The sequence below is a fragment of the Cynocephalus volans genome, chromosome 11 (assembly GCF_027409185.1).
Source record: "Cynocephalus volans isolate mCynVol1 chromosome 11, mCynVol1.pri, whole genome shotgun sequence".
NCBI lineage: Eukaryota > Metazoa > Chordata > Mammalia > Dermoptera > Cynocephalidae > Cynocephalus > Cynocephalus volans.
Genome location: NC_084470.1, coordinates 119769615 through 119792011, shown reverse-complemented (window position 1 = coordinate 119792011; position 22397 = coordinate 119769615). Strand labels below are relative to the sequence as shown.

Here is a 22397-nt window from a genome sequence, read left to right as displayed (position 1 = left end):
ACTGGGGTTGTTTCCACGTTATGGCTATTGTGTATAGTCCTGTTATACACATGGGAGTACAAACATCTGAGGCCCTGCTTTCACTCATTTTGGGTATATATCCAGAAGTGGAATTGCTAGATCACGTGGCAATTCTATGTACAGTTTTTTGAGGAATCACCGTACGGTTTTCCATAGTGGCTGTACCATCTTATATTGTCACCAGAAATGCACGTGTTCCAGTTTCTCCACATCATTGCCAACACTCATTATTTTGCTTTTTTATTAATAGCCATCCTAATGGGTGTCCCTTTTCTTTCTTTCTCTTCTTTTTTTTTTTTTTTTTTGATGGTTGGCCAGTACAGGGATCTGAATCCTTGACCTTGGAGCTACAACACCACACTACTGAGCTAACCAAGCAGCCCCAATGGGTGTTCAGAATGTTTTAACTAAGTGTATTACCATCCGTATTATTGTCAGAATGCCAGTGCAGAAACTAGGATGGTGCAGTGATCACCAAGTGGTTTCGTTGGAGGCAGTTTTATTAGGACAAATTGCTATTATTTTAGCAAATATTATTTGGTATTATGAGATGAGGCAGAGGAATTCTTGTTACTCATTTATTGGGTAATGAATAGACCTGGCCATAGTCAACATGTCCAGGAAGGTGGAAAGTTCAGAACAGGTCTTCCAGGACTTGGCCTGGTAGTTTAGTTCAAGGTCAATATACAAATGGCCACTCAATGAAGATTCTTCCCCTTCCAAGGTGGGGGTCGTATCCTACCTCTCCCTTCACCACAGCTTCAGCTAGCATCTTCTCTCTATTTACTCATTTATTCACTCACTATTTCAACCAACACTGTCTCTTATGAAGTAAATTAAAACTTAAGACTTGAACTTCTAGTTTACTTTTTAGTGGACAAGTACAGAACTATGCCTATTAGTCTCTCTACAACTGAGTAACTTGCTTGGAGTTAGGTTCATGGTTAAGGAGGATGTTCCGTTGTCTTCATTTTATCAAGTGTATATTTCTTTGCTCCAAACTTCCATCTTCTTGTCTACTTTGAATAATGTTAAGAGCTAAGTTTAGGTGAATTTTGGCTACTAAACCAATAAAGATGTTCAACTTGACATCCAGTTTAAATTGAAATAAAAAGCCAAAAGACTAACACTTGATATTTTGCTAGACACCAATAAAACCCATAAAAAACTTGCCCTTGTAATATTGAAGGAGACACAGCTTTATCTATCTAAACCACTGACATATATTGCAATGTGAACATTGCTGAAAAGGGAGGCCCCAAGGTATAATAAAAAGAGTACTGGACTTGTAATCAAGAATATCTGTCTCTGAACTTTGTGATTTATTAAACTAGGTGACCTTCAGCAACTTTCAAACTCACAGCAACTCAGCTCCTTCATCTGTAAAATGTATATAATTATATTGGTCCTTAACTACTTTACAAGTTTAGCATAAGAAGAAGAAAATGGGCTCACTTGTGAAAGTAGTTTGTACACCGTGAAGCACTGTGCAAGGTAAAATTGGATCACATTGTTTTCACTAAAGGAAAACCCTGAACTCCAACAGCTGGTTTATTGCTTCAAAAGAACACAACCATCCCTAAACAGTGGGAACAGTTAACAAAGATTGCCCACAGCTTAAAGATGGAGAAAATGTGACAGTGAGAAGTTATGACAATCAGCTTGCAGCACTGTGAATGTCCAAGTCGTCTTTCTTTCTCTACTACCTTCTAACTATTCCTAGGAGAACTTATCTGTTCCAACAATGGTCAGTATAGATGCAATTCTACCAACTAGTGCCAGCCTCTCTGCCTTTCTATGGGTTCCAGTCCAGTATCCCTAACTGCCTTGCAGACATTTCCACTCGGCTGTCACAAGCTCGATTTATCTATGCCAAACTAATTATCTTCCCTTCCCATGTTCTTTTCTTGTCTCCCCCATTTTGGTCAGCAGTATCAGCACCCCCACCCCACCCCCACTTTACTGAGGTATAATTGAAAAATAAAAATTTGTACGTGTTTTGTATACATTTTGCAATGATTACCACAATCATCCATCACCTCACATAGTTACCATTTTTGGGGAGGGTGTGGTAAGAATACTTAAGATCCACTCTCTTAGCAAATTTCAAGTATACATTATAATTAACTATAGTCACTATGCTGTACATTAGGCCTCCAGAACTTATTTATCTTATAACTGGAACTTTGTACCCTTTGACCATCATCCCATAATTTTCCCCACCCCCCAACCACTGGTAACCACCATTCTACTCTCTTTTTCTATGAGTTCAACTTTTTTGAGATTCCACATATAAGTGAGATCATGCACTATTTGTCTTTCTGTGTCTGGCTTACTTCACTTATTATAATGTCCTCTAGGTTTATCCATGTTATCACAAATGGCAGGATTTCCTTTTTTTTTTTTAAGTCTGAATAATATTCATTCATTGATGGACACTTACATTGATTCCATATATTGGCTATTGTGAATAATGCTGTGATGAACATGGGAGTAAAGATACCTTTTTGAGATACCTGTTCCATTTTCTTTGGGTATATACCCAGAAGTGGGATTGCTGGATCTTATGTGTATTAGTCCGTTTCTGTTGCTTATAACAAATACCTGGAACTGGGTAATTTATAAGAAAACAAACTTTATTGCTTACAGTTTCAGAGGCTGGGAAGTCCAAAGTCCAGAAAATACATCTGATGAAGGCCTTAGTGCTGGTGAGAGTGATCCAGGGGTCTCACTTGGCAGAAAATGGTGGAGCAGAGAGACGCTAACCTCTCATGTACTCTTCTTTTAAAGCCCTCAGAACCATGCCCCTGACCACCATTACTAATCTATTCTCTAGGCATGGTCCTTTACAAGACCTCACCTTTCAATTACCATAATACAATTTTCCACCCTCAACAATTACAGTGGGAATTAAACTTTTTTTTTTTTTTTTGTCTTTTTGTGACCGGCACTCAGCCAGTGAGTGCACCGGCCAGTCCTATATAGGATCTGAACCTGCCGCGGGAGCGTCGCTGCGCTCCCAGCGCCACACTCTCCCGAGTGCGCCACAGGCTCGGCCCGGAATTAAACTTTTAATATATGGACTTTGGGGTACAAAATCAATCCACAGCAATATGATAGCTCTATTATTTATTTATTTGAGGAATCTTTGTACTGTTTTTCATAATGGCTGTACCAGTTTACATTCCCACCAACAATGTATATGGGTTCTCTTTTCTCCTCATCCTCACCAAATCTTGTTATCTTTTGACCTTTTGATAACAGTCATCCTAACAGGTGAGAGATGATATCTCATTGTCGTTTTGATTTGCTTTTCCCTGGTGACTAGTGATTTTGAGCATCTTTTCATATACCTGTTGGCCATATGTATGTCTTTAGAAAAATGTCTATTCAGATCTTTTGCCCATTTTTAAATCACGTTTTTGTTTTTTTGCTATTGAGTTGTATGTATATATGGTTTGCAAATGTTTTCTCCCATTCTATAGGGTGCCTTTTCATTTTGTTGATTGTTTCCTTTGCTGTGCAGATCTCAAATCCTGGTGTGACTGACTCCACCCTAACGTCTCACTGTTGGTTTTCAATGTGGAAACCTCTCGATTCCTTCTTCATTGCATTTCTCAAATTCATTTTTCACTTGCCATTTCCATTGTCACCATTCATGTTTAAACTGCTGTAACAGCCTTTGTTCACTCCCTTTTCTGTAATCTGTGGTAGATACAACAGACAATACTACTTTCCTAAAGCAAGGCACTCATGTTGTTCCCATACTCAAATTTTCAGTAAGTCCACATAGCTTCCGTAATAAAGTCTACACTCCTCATACTAGCATTTAAGCTACCACTAGAGAGATTTCTCAAGCACAAATCTATTATTACTCTGTTTAAAATCCCTCTACAAACTGGGGAAAATATTTGCAATACATATGACAGAAGGTTAATATCCTTAATATACAAAGAGCTTTTTAAAAATCACTAAGAGGGCCGGTTTGTGGCTCATTTGGGAGAGTGTAATGTTGACAACACCAAGTCAAGGGTTAAGATCCTCTTACCAATCATCTTTTTAAAAATAAATAAATAAAATAAAAATCACTAAGATATAACAAAATAAAAACAGACATAGGATACAAATAGGTGACTCGCAGAAGAAATAAAATGACAAATACATTTATAAACATAACAAAAGAAAAATAAAATAATTTCAAATTTTTGTTACTTCCAGATTGGTAAAGGTTGAAAACTTTGGGGCCGGCCTGTGGCTCACTCAAGAGAGTGCGGTGCTGATAACACCAAGGCCACGGGTTCGGATCCCATTTAGGGATGGCCGGTGAGCTCACTGGGTAAGCATGGTACTGACAACACCAAGTCAAGGGTTAAGATCCCCTTACTGGTCATCTTTTTTTTAAAAAAAAAAAAGGTTGAAAACTTTCTTGTTAAGGATGTGGGGAAACCGGCCCCTCAGACTCTATTGGTGGGAGTATATATTGGTGCAAACATTTTTTTGGAGGGAAATTTGGCATTGTATTCAAACAAAGTGTGTGTACTCTGACCCATTTCTAGGAGTTTCTAAAAAAATTTTTATATAAATTTATAAATATATAAAGATGTTAGTTCGTAACACTATTTGTAATAGAGAAAAAAGGAATATCCCAAGTACCATTAATAGATAACTGGTTACATAAATTATAATACATTCATACAATCCTATGCAGTGATTAAAAGGAATGAGTTAGAACTGTATGTTCTTACATGGGAAGATATCTAAAATACATTAAAAAGAAAAAAGCAAGTTGTAGAAATCCATATATAAGTCTGTTCTTGTTTTCCCTTTTTTTGAAGGGGAGGGGTTCACAGCTGGGACTGTGTATTTAGAGAAAAACCTGGAAGAATATTCAAACTCTTAATCAAGTTATCTTTCGGAGATGAAATTACAGGAGAATTCTATCTCCTTTTTAAACTAAGTCAACCCTATAGCCCCTCCCCCTGCCAGCTCAAGCTACAATGAAAATCCACGACTCTGAGCAAGCTCTGCTGTTCACTGCATGCATCCATGCCTTTATTCTGCCTAAAATGCATTTCTTCTTGTAGTCCTCCTGTTGCAAAAACTCTTAGCCAGCATGAGTGCCCTCTTTTCACAAGGCTTTCCCTGACCTCCCTCCTCAACCTCCATCACTATAAGTGAAAACTTGGCACTCCCTGCACTGAGACACAGTTCTTTATGTGTCTGTCTGCTTTCTGAACTGACTTCCCTGGATAGGAGCCTTCTCTTCCTCAACCCTGCGTCCCCCATACCTAATGAAGTACCTGGCACATGGTAAGTACACCACTATTGGCTAAATTAATTAATAACCTAAACAATCTGCCAATAATCTTTATTAATCTTATCTCCCACACCTCTATGCGTGAACCCTTTGATCTACCAGCTACTTCCCAAACCTCAAAATTCTGTATTCCCTGTCTTCCCAACCTGAAATCCTATCTCACCTCTTTTTCCATTTTTATCCATCTAAAATCCTAGTTCAAGAACTCTTTCTTGACTTCCTTCTCCTCTGGACTTATTTGGAATAATTCTTTACATCCCCTACAACTCCTACTGCAATACTGGATATATGAAAGGTGTGTAATCAAAAATGTTTTAAGTGTGAATACAATTATATCAAAACATCTTTGCATAAAAACTGATTGAAAGCAAATTTATTGGAATATGAACAGAGGTTTTGTTTGGATTGCGGGCTATGGGTGCTTTGGATTTTTCTTTTTCACTTTCCTTAATGAGCAGACTCTCAATCTTTCATTATAAAAGTATTGGGAAAATGTGTATACCCATTTAATAAATTGCTCTTTGTTTCCAACATACTGAAAACTTGTTAAATGAAGAATCTTCAAGGATGCCACCACCAGAACACAAACATACAAAATGAGAGGCAGTGTAGTGTAGTGTAGTGAAGGGCCAAATTTCTGGAGTCACACTGCCTAAGGTTAAAAATCATAGTTTTGCTACTTGCTAGCTAAGCTTGAGCAAAATCTTAATTTTTTATGCCTGGGTTTTATCATATACTTATCTCATAGGGTCACTGTGAAAACAAAAATAATCCATGTGAAGTGCTTAGGAGAGGAGTTGGTTTATAGCAAACATTCAGTTTAACATTAGCTACTGGTGGCAACAGTTGAAAATGGAATGGATGTTAAAATCTCTGGACTTGCAAACAAGAAAGCTGATATTCAAAATTAAATGACAGTCACTGCAGTTGGCAGACGTATCATAGTAAGTGGAACTTGTAAATTAAACATCTTAGGATATGTCTGCACTACATGCTATTACAACTACACTAATTTGGCCTCCAATTTAATTTCATGCATGTCTCTATTTCACACATGAACATGTTCTCAAAAGCTAGCTAACACAAACCAAGAGTTTCAAACCCCAGAGGGCTCAGTTCTGTTTCTCTAAATGGCTGAGCTTATTTTCTAAAATAGGTTTTTCAGGCCAAATGTTTCCCAGAAACCTAAATGACAGAATGGAGACGGGGAATTAGAAGGCTTGCAGTTATGTCTTGGCTTTATTACAAATTCAATCGGCTGCCTCTCAGTCAGTCAAATCTTGAGACATTTGTTTCCTCAAACATAAAATAGGGCTGGCCAGTTAGCTCAGCTGGTTAGAGCATGGTGTTGTAACACCAAGGTCAAGGGCTCAGATCCCTGTACCGGCCAGCCATCAAAACAAAACATAAAATGGAAAGAACTGTTTGCTGTCTTATCTCAAAGACAGTGAGAGAGGCATATACTCATACAAATCACAGATCTGAAGGAAGAGTTCTATACAAAATCAGATATTGGTATCCAGTACTATTAGGCTCATAAGTCATAAAATACATACATATCTTATCTCCTATCTTCTTCCTATTTGCTTTCTTTTTATTCCCATTAACATGTAATTGGTTCTTAATCAGATGGGCTTTAACTTGAATGTGACTCAAATTAGAGTGAAGAAAAGTTATCAGAACAGTTACCTGTCACTTAGCATTTTCAGTAAGGATGAGATAGTTAATTCTGTGTGTCAACTTGAGTGGACCACAGGGTGCCCAGATATTTGGTCAAACATTATTCTGAGTGTTTCTGTCAGGCTGTTTTGGGATGAGATTAACATTTAAATTGGTAGACTGAGTAAAGCAGATTGCCCTCCCTAATGTGAGTGGACCTCATCCAATCCAATCAATTGAAGGCCTGGAGTAGAACAAGAGGATACCTTCCCCCAAGTAGGAGAGAATTCTGTTGCCTGACCACCTTCAAAATGGAACATTGGCTCTTTCAGCCTGCTGGCCTTTGGAATTGAACTGAGACATAAACTCTACAGATTTTGGACTTGCCAGCCTCCATAATTGTGTGAGCCAACTCGTTACAATAAATACATATATACAGTCAGGCGTTGTTTAATGATGGGGCTATCTGTGTTCTGAGAAGTGCATTGTTAGGCAACTTCATTATTGTGCAAATATCATAGAGTGTACTTAAACAAACCTATATGGCATAGCCTACTATACACTTAGGCTATATGGTATAGTTTATTGATCCTAGGCTACAAATCTGCACAGAATGTTACTGTACTGAATACCATAGGCAATTGTAACACAATGGTAAGTATTTGTGTATCTAAACACAGAAAAGGTACATAGAAAAAACATGATATTATAACCTTATGGGACCACCACCGTCTATGTAGTCCATTGTTGACCAAAATGTCATTATGTGGCACATATCTATATATCTGTATATAGTTATATCTATACCTGTCTATATATATTTATATCTCTATATAATATCTATCTACAGCTCCTATTGGTTGTTTCCCTGGAGAACCCTAATACAGAACAATATCATTATTATACCAAAACTGCAAATAAAACTTGAGAGAATTCATGCTGGAAAACTAATGGCAGGTAGGGTTTTTCTAACAATAAATGTCATATATAGATACACTTAAATCTCTGGTCTTTATGGCTGAATCAAAATACATGTAGATTTCTTTCCAACATACATCATTTTCTAGTGACTTCTTCCTAACGACTCTAACCTGCATCTTTGGGGATTAATTTGGCTTTAAGAGATGAATCACTTATACAACTGAGAAATCTTCCTATACATAGTGAATTGAGAGGGGAGGAGGGAAAAAGGGCACTGAGCTTGGTTTCCTTGGGCAATCTGTAACTGGGTTTTACAAAATTCCGTGGAGACGTTTACATCCTCTAACCACAGCCTTAGTTCATGTCAAAAGTAGGCTACTGACTACAAAAACAAAAGGACAGGCAAGAAAAGCCCACATTAGATGGGACAGTGTCCTGAGGACAGAAGACAGACCACCTAAAGAAAAAAGTTAAATGCAGAGATAATAGAAAAAAATAAGGAACCCAATTATACCTTAGCAATAGCTAGGGAAAGCCAATTAGAGGAATCATCTTGGACTAATTTTAGCTCATTTGTAGTGATAAAAGAACAAGCCATTACTTACTGTTAAAGGGCCTTCCTTGACCTGTGATTTCTTTTCCCCTGCTTGTTTGGTCACTCAGCTATTCTGTTCAAAGAGGAAAGCCAGGGCAGTTACTATCCCACAGCTCTGTTCTCTGCCCTCCCTTGGGGTTCTCAGTACACCCTGTAGGAAGTTATGTTTTCTTTTTGGCCAAAGACCAGCTGAGTGGTTAGAGGGGCATCTTGTCTCAAACACAGAATCTCCTCTAGGGAGGGGCTACAACAATATCCAGGTTCCAAACAATTTTATCAAAGAGGTAGCATCTCAATGATAAAACCTAATTATTTTTAGTATAATCACATTTCTGTTCATGTAAATATTTTCTTCTTTCTCATCTTAATTGCTTTATTTTCTCTACGGATAGGGGCATGGAGAGAAATTAGTAATATTTCAATTCCTTTTAAAATTAGTTTTAGGCCTATAATGTTCACCAGTTGGGAGAGAAAATCCAGAAGGGCTGGCAAGCCAGCCTCTGGCAATGCTTGAAAAGGCAGGTGAATCCTGAGTCAGCAAATGGGAAAAGAAAGCATGTTAAAATTTTTTAAATGGTTACGTCTCTAAGCCATATGCAGGATGATATATCATGTACTGAATTGGTACTAGGCAATTGGATCTAAGCAATTGGTACCAGTAAATTAACTAATAAACAGAATAATAATTACCTTTATTCTTAAAGAAGGCATTTAAAAAATAAAGTCTGTTTCCATAATACTCTTGAATCATCAGTATAAAATAGCAATTTAAAAAACTCACATTAAAGACCAATAAATACCATGAATACAAGACTTAGTTCCCATTTATTTAATTTTGCAGGGGTTCAAACCAGTGAATAAAACTCAGTTTTCTCTTCACGTAAATGGAATTTGTTACTTCACTATTCTTCAGAATCATTGTAATCAAAACCCCACCTGAAAACGGTAATACAAAAGAGAACTTCAGGGTCTTAAAAAAATTGTGCAAATCATAATAACTGGCATTAAACAACAACAACAAAACCACTGAATGCTTGGTCCCTTTCTCTTTCTGATATTTGGCCTCTGGCCTCTTAGGACAGTAGTTTTCAAAGTCTGGTGGGTACCAGAATCACCTGGAGAGCTAACAGAGTGTATAGAAACCCAGGCCATTCAAAGGCCTCAGTCTCTGTATCTTTTGAGTTCTCGAGTAATGGTTTCCAAACCAGGCTGACCAGAATCACCTGGGAAGCTTTGAAAACAACACATTGCCAGGCTTCACCCCTGGAAATCTTGATTCAGTAGGTTTGAGACTGGAACCCAGAAATCTTAAAACGTTTAAAAAATGTTTAACAAATTCCCCAGGTGGTTCTGATCAGCCAGATTTGGGAACTACTGATTTGGTACACTTATTTAAGGTCTATCGAAGAACTCCAGGCCTCTGAGTTCATTAAGAATATTCATAACTTTGGGTAGGTTATAAATCACCATTTTAGAGAGAATTTAACAAATTAAACTGTCTAGAAGTGATTTGATACTAAAAATCCTGCCCAATTTAGCATCTAAATTACTTAATGATTTTCTCTCCACTCTCCACCCTCAGGCCAAGGCCTATATATATATTTGTTTCCTATGGCTGTTAAGTGCTAGCCACCCACAGTGCTCATAAAGTTGCCCTGCTTGATTCTGTTATGTTAACCTCTCACTGTTCTTCTTTCATTCGGATTCCCAAAGCTGCAAGGAACAGACCTACTTCAGAGCACCACAGCTAACAGGTGTCACTTGCAGCATTATACATCAAAACATCAACAAAGAAATCTGCAAACCGTGCCCCCATTCCACTGGTAGAGAGACACTAGAAGATCCTAATGTGAGGATTAAGCTCTTTGTGGACAGAAATGCTCTCATCGCACAAGATACGTAGTTTAAAAGCTTGACTATTTTTGAAGCCAAGAGAAAGTTAATTGTGACTTTAGAAGTTTCAAATTTACAGTGACTTCTGGGTTACCTCCAGTAGCCCCAAGCCCACAGATGTCCAGAGCCCCTCTTTCTGCATCCCAGAATCAGATGTTTAAACTCCAAGTCCAAGACAGAAAGAATCTGAAAGCAATGACCTACAAGAAATTTGGGAAATGACATTTGATCTCATTTTCCTCTCAATCTGAAGTTATATCAATGTACAGCAAATGACAAAAATAAGCTGAAAAGTAGGTGAAAATTATGATATTTAAAACACAGATGCTTATTTCTAATCCTTCTCACAAAATTCCAGATCACAAATTGAGAGATGAGATGATCTTTCTTATACAGAAGGCACTAAGTGGGCCACATGAGCCGACAGCAAGTCGGAGCTGACATCCAGGAGATGCACGTGAGTCTCAGGTGTCTTTTCTAAGTTGCAATGGACCTCCTTATGGGACAGTCGGCAGGAGACAATTCAAATGCACTCAGTAAAATTTCTGGGTGGGCAACCAAAGGGAAGAGATGACAAAACCTCCTAGAACTGGATGGAAAACAAGCCAAAGACTACTAGCAGCAGGCCCAGCTGGAGGAAGACTTGGTCTGTAGATTGATGTAGTTCCCTTCAGTGGACAAAGACATGGTATCTTCTCTGGAATTCATCATCTTTTCAATGAGGACTCTAAAAATCAAATAAAAAATAAATCTCAGAAGCTGGATGGTGGAAAAGGAGAAATGGCAAACACTGTCTTATCACCAGACAGCATTCAGTAAAGCCACAAGGTTTAAATGCCCCTTTGTCCCCAGTTATCTTGGAAGAGAAGACAGTATCCCTGACCTTCAGGAGCTGGCTATCCAGTGATTTAGTCTGTTCTTGTTTGTTCAGAAACAAGAAAAGAGGGTCTGTGGGGACAGAGTGGAAGATGGGCAAATCTGCCTGCCTATCTCCAGAATGGCATGAGCTTCTCACCTCATGGCCTCATTAATATTTTTGTTCTCCTTGACTGATGTTTCTGTCCAACCTGTGAAACCGTTCTCCTTACTGAACCGGTCAATCTGGTCCCGACTCACTGCCCAAGGGGACAGATCACACTGACAAAAGAGAATAAAGATGATACCATAAACTTTCTGGGAATAGGTATATGGCTCCAATACCTGTGGATTTAAAACATTTCTCCACCAATCGGTGAGAACATCAGTATCCAAAATCTACAGTTAACATTCTTCCCAAAGAAAGTCTCACTCTCAACATCCTTTGAAAGGAGGTACAGAAGATTCTGCCAACTTGAGAAGGGAACATGGATGCACAGAATCAGACAGCATTTTAGATACGCTTCCTCTCTGACACAGATAGAGGCCTGGGCCGTTTTCTTAGGTTGGTCACATACCTTGTTGGCCAAGAGCAGGCAGGGCACAGGCTCTCCACTGGGCAGTGTGAGCTTGCTGTCCAGGTCTTGTTTCCACCTCTGGCTGTTGCTGAATGTAGTGGGATTCGTAACATCAAACATAATAACGCAGGCAGAGGCATCCCGATAGTACAGTCGTGTCATAGAGGTGAAGCGCTCCTGCCCTGGGGACATAGGGGAGAGTTCTCAAGAAGGTGATTCTGAGAACCATTCTCAGTACCCTCTCTGACACTCTGCCCTCTCTCCATTTGTTGTGGAAGAGGACAGTAAGCATATGTGCAGAAGGAGCCACTCACATTTTCCTCTGACTCCTGGTTTTCTATCTATCCCATGAAGGGATTATTAAACCGGATTATCTCCAAGGCAGATTGTGCACCCAGATTGCCCATGTCCAAATCCCTGCTCTGCCACTTACTATATGACTTTGGGCAAACCAAGTGCTCAGTGCTTCAGATTCCTCATCTGTAAAGTGAAGATAAAAGCTGGAGCTTTTATGATAGGGTTGTTGTATTAATGAGTCAGTAAATTTAAAAAGTTTAGAAGAGTGATTGGCACAAAATAAGGGTTCACTATTATTATTGTCTCTATTTTCTGGGGATCTTGTTTCTCACCAAGGTCAGCTGAAACCCTAGAAAAAAGCACCGTCCCCCTGCCCCACCTATGGTCTGTAATCCACCATCTTATCAGCCCCTCCACCCACACAGAGACTGCCCAGATCTATCAGGGCAAAACCTCTACAGAAAACATGTACAAAAGCTCTACAACTTATGTATCCTCAGAGCAGCTCAATCTTTTCCAGCTTCAGAAAAAAAAATTCTGGTTTTGCTGCCCCACTTTTTTTCTGAGAGCTTGCTGGTTAAACCACAATTTCTTCTCTTGTGGAGAAGCCTTCCCAGATTACCTGCAATATCCCACAGCTGGAGCCGTACCACTTCTGAGTCAGACCACTGGAGAACCTTCAGAGCAAAATCCACTGAAAATATATGTATATGATGCTTTAGTAAAATTTACCTTTAAAAAAAAATCTGGGGATAAACTCAAAGATGCAGTTACAACTCTAGGACACACAACTCCAATCCCATTTATTTATTTTTAAGCCCTCAATAGACTGAGATGATGTGGGACAAATAATTCATACCTGTCCTCCAAAGGGGTCTCTGGCTTTTACTCTCCTCTCAAATTTATTTGATATTTTGTCTCCAAGGCTGGGGACAGGCAGGTGGGAGTAATTATGAAAACAACTCCTATTCTCAGGTTAAACAGTTTCTGGGAGACGTGGGGTTCTCTCAGGCAAGGGATGGTGGGGGAGAAGGGGGAAATGAGATAAGTGTGGTTGCTTCTGTATCTTCCACATTCAATTTCACTGTTGGTTTCTAATCAAATTGTATTATAAGAAAAACACACCCTGGGGAATTCTACATCCTCCATAAGGAGGTTGTAGGAATTATTGGAGGCAGGAATGGGATAAATGGGAAAGGTCCCAGAGGATTTGCAGGAAGAAGACGCTGCATGGATTATGCTTAAGAGCTGTAGATGCTGAGACTGAACGAGTTCTAGGGGAAAAGCTTCTTGATAAGGAGAGAGAATAATTTCTGAGGTTTGGAAGTATATTCTTCCATATCTGTGACAAAAATAAAAGCTAGAAGAAATTTGGAATATATACTGAAAAAAAAAAATTTGCCAATTATATTCTTTACTAAAGGAAAACTAGAGGAATTGCTAAAAATTAATTAGCTGGACACTTTCAACCTAAATAGGGATCCTCATATTATTTAGGAGGGATGGGGCAGAGAGGTCAGGAAACAGTCTTTGAAACTTTAAACCGTTGATTTTGCTGGATGTTCTTAAGGAGGATATTTTAACTATAATGTAAATACCTGTTACTTTTTAAAAAAAACTTCCATATGAACACCAGCACACATTTTCAAAATTTCCATTAGTACATTTTTTCTTAAAATTTCTTCTAACAGAGATAAGTAAAATTTTAAGTTGCTCTTCCCAGCTAAATACCTTCTAATTAACAAAAAGGCATTACTACCTCTGAAAAAACAACTGTTGAGTCCAAAGGCTACCCCTGGGAAAGAAATGAATTAACTCTTGGTGTTCCCTTCCTCCCTCCCTTCCCCACTTTGAGGGAAAACGAGGTGGGAAGATGGGTCAGAGAACTGGTATAGTTCACATTCTTCGAAGAATTTCTAGGTTATCTTATTTAAATAACCAATGGACGGGGCCGGCCTGTGGCTCACTCGGGAGAGTGTGGTGCTGACAACACCAAGGCCATGGGTTCGGATCCCATATAGGGATGGCCGGTTAGCTCACTGGCTGAGCGTGGTGCTGACAACACCAAGTCAAGGGTTAAGATCCCCTTACCGGTCATCTTAAAAAAATAAAATAAAAATTAAATAAATAAATAAATAAATAAATAAATAAATAAATAAATAACCAATGGACAAAAAACACACAGCTCATCAGCCCTGATGGGCATCTAACTGCATGGCCAAGGGGCTCCTTTGGGGATTTTGTGCCCCCTCCCCGCCCAGTCCCACCCACGTCCCCAAGACAAAGCTAAGGTCCTTCAGACCAGTTTCGCTTCCTAGGTTCTCCCCTGGAAGCCAGGTTAAATACCTTTCCCTCAACAGCCGTCCATAACACCCGTGAGAGGAAGGACAACAGCCCCCGCTGGCACCTAACCTGGGCCTACAGAGGGTCTCAGCTGCCTCTGCTGATGGGAGAGATTTGCCCCTACAACGTGGAAGGCTGCAGGAGACGTGAGTTCACAGTTCTCCTGCGGTCAGCAGCAATTGCTCCTTCTCATCCTGCTCTCCCCTTTTCTCATCTTCACACTCACTCGAGAGGCACCAAGTCAAACACCCAGCAATTCCTCCCTCTAGGATCCCAGACACCATCTTCTTAACCCGAGGAGGAACCCGAGGACATCGAATCCCCTCTCGCGACCCGACTTAGGGCCACAGCTCGAGTCCGTGGTCCGGTCTCCTCCACCCACCCACCCCCTCCCCGCCCCCGGCATCTCACCTCCTACCGTGGACTTGTAGTGTTTGCTGAAGCTGTCCTGGGAATATCGCTGAACAAGCGACGTCTTGCCCACTGCGGCGTCCCCCACCACCAGCACTTTGAACAGGTGATCGCGGCTGCCCATGGCTGGTGGGGCGTGCGTTTGAGAGAGGCGGGAAGTGAGGGAGTCGCTTGTTTTAACCTCTTTGGCTCCGGACCCTCTTCACACTGAAGTTAGACATTCCTATCCACCGTCTGTTGGGATTGCTCTGACCCGAAAGCAAAAAAGGAAACTGCACTCAACCTATACGCGCTTCCTCCCCAGGCTGCCGCAGCCTGGGTGGGGTGCAGGGCGCGAGCCCGAAGCTCCCGGCTGTTCGCACCTTCTCCCCCTCCCGGCCCGGCTGCCGAGAAACCAGACCAGGCACCGCGGAGCCTCACCCACCAGGACTTTCCCCCAGCGGCTCCAGTCAGAGACCGAACGCGGGACAGCTCATCACACGGTTGGGGTCATATGACGGGGGCCCCTCCCCCATTGCACAAACCAAACTTGGGGGAAAGAGCAGCCCACACCTCGACTGCGCGTACTCGGTCTCGACCCTGGCGGCGCCGCCCGGCTCACCTTCCTCCGCAGATGTCACGCGCAGGGTCGATGTAGCACTACATTTCCCAGCTTCCCTCGCGGTAAAGAGAACCAACCGAGTGCGGAGACTTGCCCGCGAGTTCTCCTGGGAAATGTAGTTTATTCCCTAATTTTTGTTCGGAATCTTATTTTAAAACAATTCTGGGTCGGTAAAGATCTCTTCAGAGATTTGCTCGACATGATCTCACCTGCCTAAATATGTCTCCTGACGGTTTTTGTCTTATATCTTTGAAGATTTTATGGAGCTGAGATTAAAAACTATTCCATTAATGAAATCAAAGCCCAAGCCTCATTCATCATGCTCTAAGTGAAGTCTATTTCTTAGTCCTTCTAACAGATAGACAAGCTCGGGACCTCATGAACATGATCTCATATTTTCCATATGACCCAACACCAAGCAATTTCAGAAACTTGTCCCAAGAGACCAATCCTTAGTAAAAACCTATGCCAAAAATTACAGTATTTAATAACTAGACACAGCAATAAAGATAGACAGAAAATAACAGACAGTTCCTCATTCACACTTCCACAATCCCTATTCTAACCACAATACTCATACATCATTTAAGCCGAAAGTTAGTTGGAATACACTGGGAGTCTCTATTTGTTGCTGCTGTTGCTCATGAATAAACACTCCAGTTTGGCTAATAATTTTAATATTTTATCCTATGAGTTTTCTGACCCGCCTGTCATTTAGTTAGGAGTTCATGGGACATAAGCACCACAGCAAGCGCAATGAGCTGCATTTTCTGTGCTTTTGTCAGGAACAGAAGAACTTTGAGAACTCATAGGGCCATGGGAAAACAGGCCAGGACCTAACACCATAAAATTCTGCTTAGGCATCGTGATAGGGAGGCTACCGCTTACATTTTGTGAGGAAAGAACATCAGCCTGCTTCACAACATATTTAGCCCAAAATGTTTGTTACCCAGGTACAGGAAGTTAGGCTAGGCTACTCATCTTTAAGGATGTCTCTGACGCTTACCAAAGGTCTTTTCTCAGTTCCATTTGCTTTGGCATAGTTGATCCCTCCTTGAAATTTGTTTCTCGCATGGCTTCTATGACACCTTTTTTCTTTGTCATCTTCCAACCTCTCCGACGATCACCTTTTTCTTTCAGGTTTCTCTCCATCCCATCTCCCCCTAACTATTTCCTAAGGCTTGATTCTTGGTCCCTGAGTTGCTCATTCTATAAACTGTTTATTGAATTGCCCCTGGCTTCAGATAGCTCTCTTTTTCTTCACTTTATTTGTTCTTTATCTCCAGTCAATTATATTCAGCTTCCAAAAGGCACCTCCACTTGGACATCCTGCCACAGTTGCCCTCTTACTACTACATCACCACAGAAACAGTCCCTTTTCTCAGTTTCTGTCACTGGCCTCATCATTTCTTCCCTCCATGTAGATTTCAGACTTTGAGCATTATTAATATTTCCTTTTACACAAGTCCCTGTACAGCCCCCGCCCCTTTTAAAAAGCAAGTTAGCACATCCTACCGATTCTTCAAAAGTTTCTCGCACTCATCCTCTCTGCTCCATATTCAGTGACACTTTCCTAGTTCAGGCTTTCATCATCTCACACCTGGAATACTGCAATAACCTGTTCCTTGGTCTCCCTGATTCTATTTTTTTCTCTTTAATTTATCCTATAAAACTAGCCAGGATGATTTTCCTAAAACATTATTGTTTGTTCCTTCATTGTCTACCAACTGTCTTCCAAAAACTGGCCAACCTCCCTGAGCTAGTGTCCAAAGCTCTGTATGCACCTGCCCCGTCCTACCTAACCAATTTTATCTCACCTGATTTCAAATGGAAATTTTCCCCAACAGGGAGAGGTTCCTTATACTTTCTCTTCTAGTGTGTGTGGCTTTTTTTTTTTTTTTTGGTGTGTGGATGGCTGGTATAGGGATCCAAACCCTCGATCCTGATGTTATAACACTCTGCTCTGACTGAGCTAACTGGCCAGCCACTGTGTACTCTTTAAAAGACCAGTTTCATTTTTGATTTCTTATCTGCTCAGGATGCTTCACCTATCCGAATACTCTTCAGGTTTCTTTCCGCACATCTAAATCTTGCCACACATTAAGTTCTCAACCTTTAGTGGGCATAAGAATCACCCGGGGATACTCGTTAAATACGGACATTCTGATTCTATAGGGCTGGGGTAGGACCCAGGGGAATCTGCATTTTTGACAAGTACCCATGTGATTCCTGGGCCAGATTCCACTGTGAGAAATGATGCTTCAAGGCCTGACTTAAGTATCAACTCATTTGTGAACATTGTCCTTACTATCATGGCCCTTATTTGTCACCTGTGACATTTACATCATGTTTGACTTTTGGTCACTTAACTATGTAACTAATTTATAACTATTTAACTCATAAGAAACCAGCATGTTGCAAAGTATACAGAGACTTCAAAATATTGCCGCCAGCCCTAATCATCTGTCAGAGGAACTACTCTGTTTACCAAATCAGAAAGGTGGGGAGTGAAGATTTAAGAGGGAAGATTAGCAAGTTTCTGGTGCAGGTCCCCCAAGTCACAGAGTCTCTATCAAAGGAGTAACCAATTGGTGGGGGTGGGGGTGGGAGGTGTATTTCTTCAGTCCTAAGTTGCAATTCTGATGCAACTTCTCAGAGAGATAATTATATAAGAGAGAGAGAAAAACACATTCAGAGTGCCAAACAGCTGATTTGCATGTACACGTTTGGAACACCAGCTTTCGGAAGCTGTGAAAAGTGGTTGGCCTGCCCTGTTACTATCACACTTCTCATGGGTGTCTGCCTCTCTCTTTCTTACTTTTCACTTCCCATTTTTTATTTTGAAAAATTTCAAACCCCTAGAAAAGTGAAGAGTACAATGCATATCAGTATGTCCTTCAGCGGGATTTACCAATTACAATTGTCCCTCAATATCCTTGGGGGATTGGTTCCAAAACCACCATGGACACCAACATTTGTGAATGCTGCAAGTCCCTCATAAAATGGTGTGGAATTTGTGTATAACCTATGCACACCCTCCCGTGTACTTGAAATCATCCCTAAATTGCTTATACAATGTAAATGCCAGGGAAATAGTTGTCATACTGTATTTTTAAAAAGTTGTATTATTTTTATTGTATTGTTGTTTTTATTGTTTTTTTTCCATGAATATTTTCGAGCCACAGTTGGTCGAGTCCACAGATGTGAACCCAGAAATATGGAGGGCTGACTGTACTAACATTCTACCACAACTGCTTTGTCTATTTGTATGTGTGTGTAGAACCATTTGAAAGTAAGTAGCAGACACTTGAACCTTAAATACCTCAGCATACAACTCCTAATAATGGAATTCTGGAGAATTCCAAAACCAAAATATCATTATCACACCTAAGAAAATTAACCTTAGTTCAATATCATCTAATAAGTAGTTTACATTCACTCTATAGCCCCCCAAAATATTTTTTCTCATTCTTTCCTCCCCTATGATTCAGAATACAATCAAGGTTCATACATGGTATTTGGTTATTCTATTTCTTTAGTCTCTTTTAATCTAGGACCACTCTGTGTCCAATATAGGAGCCAGTGGTCATGTATGGTTATTTACATTTAAATTAATTAAAATTAAGTAAATTTAAAAACCAGTTTTTCAATTGGCTAGCCACATTTCAATAGCTCCATAGCCACATTTGGCTCGTGGCTACTAGGTTAGACAGTACAGACATAGACTATTTACATCATCACAGAAAGGTCTATTTGACAGCACTGGTCTACAACAATCCTCTGCCTTTTTTCACTTTTTATTACACTGACCTTCTTTTTAAAGAGTCCAGGCCAATTGTTTGGTAGGAAGGACCAGTGTTGGATTGGGAGAGTTGCATCTGTCAAAGGAAGGAGTTCCTGTCCAACACTGAGAAGATTATGTTTTATTTCCTATGTGCTTTCAACTCTCTAAGAGATGAGGAAGGCAGATTATTGTATATAAGGCCATCCTTAGTTATCCACTGACAATCCCTGACCCAGGAACTTGGAAAAAGGAAGCGACTACGCTGACTGACGGTATAAACATATCTGGAAAGTATTAAAGTAAAAAATATATATACATAGAGAGTGAGGGATGAATCTCTAAGAGAACATTTTATTTGGGAAAACAGGATTGCAATCTGGGGCACACACACAGACTGGGGCGGTCTCCAGTATGTCTGAAAAACAAAGAAAAGATTGGGAGTATTATTAGGGAGAGGAATGTTATGTACATATTGTTTTGAAAGAAAGCTGGTTGGCACTAGCAAAGTTTTGGGGAGTTGGCAGGCTTTGATTGGTGAGTGACCGTGGTAGATAAAATTAGTCTTACAGTCATGGGTGGTTGCTTCAGCAGCTACTAGGTAAAAACCAGTCGTAGGGTTACAGCAGCCTGTTTCAGCAATTCCGTTAGTAGAAAATTCTTCTTGGAGCAGATGCTATAAGCCCTGAGTGCTTTTTTCGCTCCTGGCCCCTCAACTCTGATTTGAATTTGGGTATCATGAGAATGACCCAATCTGTCGAACTGACTTTCACAGAAGGAATGTGTTGATCTGAAGGCAAGTTGGTTAACCTTAGAGGCAAAACAGTAAAAGTCTCTGTTAGGAGAATTATTATGGGAATATCTGTCCCTCTGTCAGGTATCCCTACTGTGGAGACTATTTGCAGCTAACAAGGCTGATGTCACTGTAGTTTCGAGTTTTAAAACTAACTTCTGTTAGGATTCCAAACTTTCCAGGTACCTTCTGATCATCTGCCTTCCCTGTCTGTTGCTTCCAGGGAGCTAATGTGTGGTCAGGCCCACGTGTCTGTCCAGCCCACTGACGAATTGGCATCTGGTCTTATGCACAGGCTTCTGTGTGCTTGTGGGTCTAAGTTGGCCTCCTTAAGTGAGATTATTTCTGGACGGGAATGGGTTTCTGCGCCTCTGAGGATGAGACCGAGCTCAGGGTTTATAGTGCAGTCACCCAGTGGAGACCTATCTATACAGCCGGCTGGTCCTCCTTACTGCATGGCCGTGACCACCTTCAACTGCACCCATGTCACAGATGAGAAAAATCAGGGGAGGTCCAGGTCTACCAAACTCTTTATTCACAAGTTCCTTTATATTACCCCAAACTGTATATTCTGAGTATTTCTCTTCTCATTTTGCTATCACCACCGATTCAATCCACATTATATAATAATAATAATGGTAATAATAATAATATCTTCTATTTATTGAATCTTCTGTGTGCTCAACAATCTCACAGAGAAGTCATTATTGTCTTGCTCTGGGGATCAAGAGAAGCTAATTATGGCCACAAGCTGAGAGAGCTGGGATTCAAATCTCTGTCTATCTCTAATTACTAAGATTTTTAAAAACTAAGCTGCATATGGGGACAAGGGAGACTTCCCAGAAGAAGAGTCTAGCATCCCCAGTGTGTTTTTTGAGATTTTCCTCATTCTGACAGTGGACAACATCACTCTTACTTACTGAAATTAAAAAAAAAAAAGAATAAGAATCTGCCCTGATTGTAAAAGGCGGCCTGGCAGTTGTGTCTAGTTGGAATAGTAGGAGAATGCTAGGTAGGTCCTGGTGCATCCCAGAATTCTGGCTGCCAAGCTTTGACCCCGATACAGGAGAAAGATAACCTAGATGTTAAGTCAAGCAAGAGATATAGAATGTAGAAGCATGAGTGGGCACACGGCGGGCTGTTCTATCCTCCACAGCCCAGGAGTTACAGGGAGAAAGATCAGTGGCTGTGCTCTTCTTGGTTTGGGAGTGGGTCCCTCAAGAGTATCTCAGCAACGATGACATCTCCCCCCACCATCCTGAACCTGAATCAGAGGGCAGTTTGGTTTTTGGCCTGGCAATCAGTAGTGTGTGGTTAATATTTTGTCCCTGACACTTGGGGTAGGTCAGTTATCCTCTTAAAGCTTTAGTTTCTCTTCTCATGGATTTATTTTATTTTAAAAATTTAAAAAAATTTTTGGCAGTTGGCTGGTGTGACGATCTGAACCTTTGACCTTGGTGTTATAACACCATGCTCTAACCAGCTGAGTTATCTGGCCAGCCCTATCTTTTCATGGATTTCTAACTCCTAAAAACTAAATACTCCATTTCTGAATAGCTTGTGAAGTAGTCAAGAACTTAGATAATATGTCTGAAAGACCTGCCTGCAGCAGAGTCAAGGACAGATAAACACATGGGTGTCCCAGGCAGGCCACAGTATGGAGTTCTCCTAAAGCAATATTGTCTATATAATTGTTCAACATTTCTTACCATTAACATATCTTTCTCTTAACATTTGAACATAACGAAAAATATTTATGTTCAAAATAAAGAATTTATATCATATAAATATGACTATAACATTTAAACTTATTTGGGGGCCGGCCCGTGGCTCACTCGGTAGAGTGCGGTGCTGATAACACCAAGGCCACGGGTTCGGATCCTATATAGGGATGGCCGGTTTGCTCACTGGCTGAGCGTGGTGCTGACAACACCAAGCCAAGGGTTGAGATCCCCTTACCGGTCATCTTTTTAAAAAAAAAAAAAAAAACTTATTTGGAATTATTTTTCATTTAACTTTATTTTTTTAAAATCACCAATAGCTAGATAGTATAAGTCATCCACACTTAACATGAATATAGCCATAGTCTTTCAAATTATGTTTAAAAATTCTTTGCTGGTTGGTCAAATTGTCCACACTTTTCTGCAATTTGTTTTCTAGTTTTCTTTTTAAAAAATCTCCCAAGCCAGACATTTTCTTGGGAGCCATATTAAAAGACTTTACATTTAGATAATGTGAGAAAATACACTACAGTAAACAGCAATATACTGTACAATATTCAGTTTCAGAATTTTAGCTGAAGGAGACAGCTGATTTCAGGAGACTGTCGCTG

General features: G+C 40.3%; 1 protein-coding gene across 4 annotated transcripts; it reads right to left on the bottom strand.

Moving 5' to 3' along the window:
• Positions 1–9295: 9295 nt before the first annotated feature.
• RAB29 (RAB29, member RAS oncogene family) lies at positions 9296–15511 on the bottom strand. Of its 4 annotated transcripts, none has more exons than XM_063114346.1 (6): positions 15492–15511; positions 14891–15138; positions 12759–12830; positions 11840–12021; positions 11422–11543; positions 9296–11133 (listed from the first exon to the last, which is right to left on the bottom strand). In XM_063114346.1, the coding sequence occupies exons 2-6, from the start codon at positions 15012–15014 to the stop codon at positions 11022–11024; spliced, it is 612 nt and encodes a 203-aa protein (XP_062970416.1). In that variant the 5' UTR covers positions 15015–15138; positions 15492–15511; the 3' UTR covers positions 9296–11021. The 4 variants fall into 4 exon arrangements, with proteins under 4 accessions (XP_062970416.1, XP_062970414.1, XP_062970415.1 ...); XM_063114344.1 differs by having other exon boundaries at positions 15443–15496; XM_063114345.1 differs by lacking the exon at positions 15492–15511 and adding an exon at positions 15315–15420.
• Between the last annotated feature and the right edge of the window lie 6886 nt (positions 15512–22397).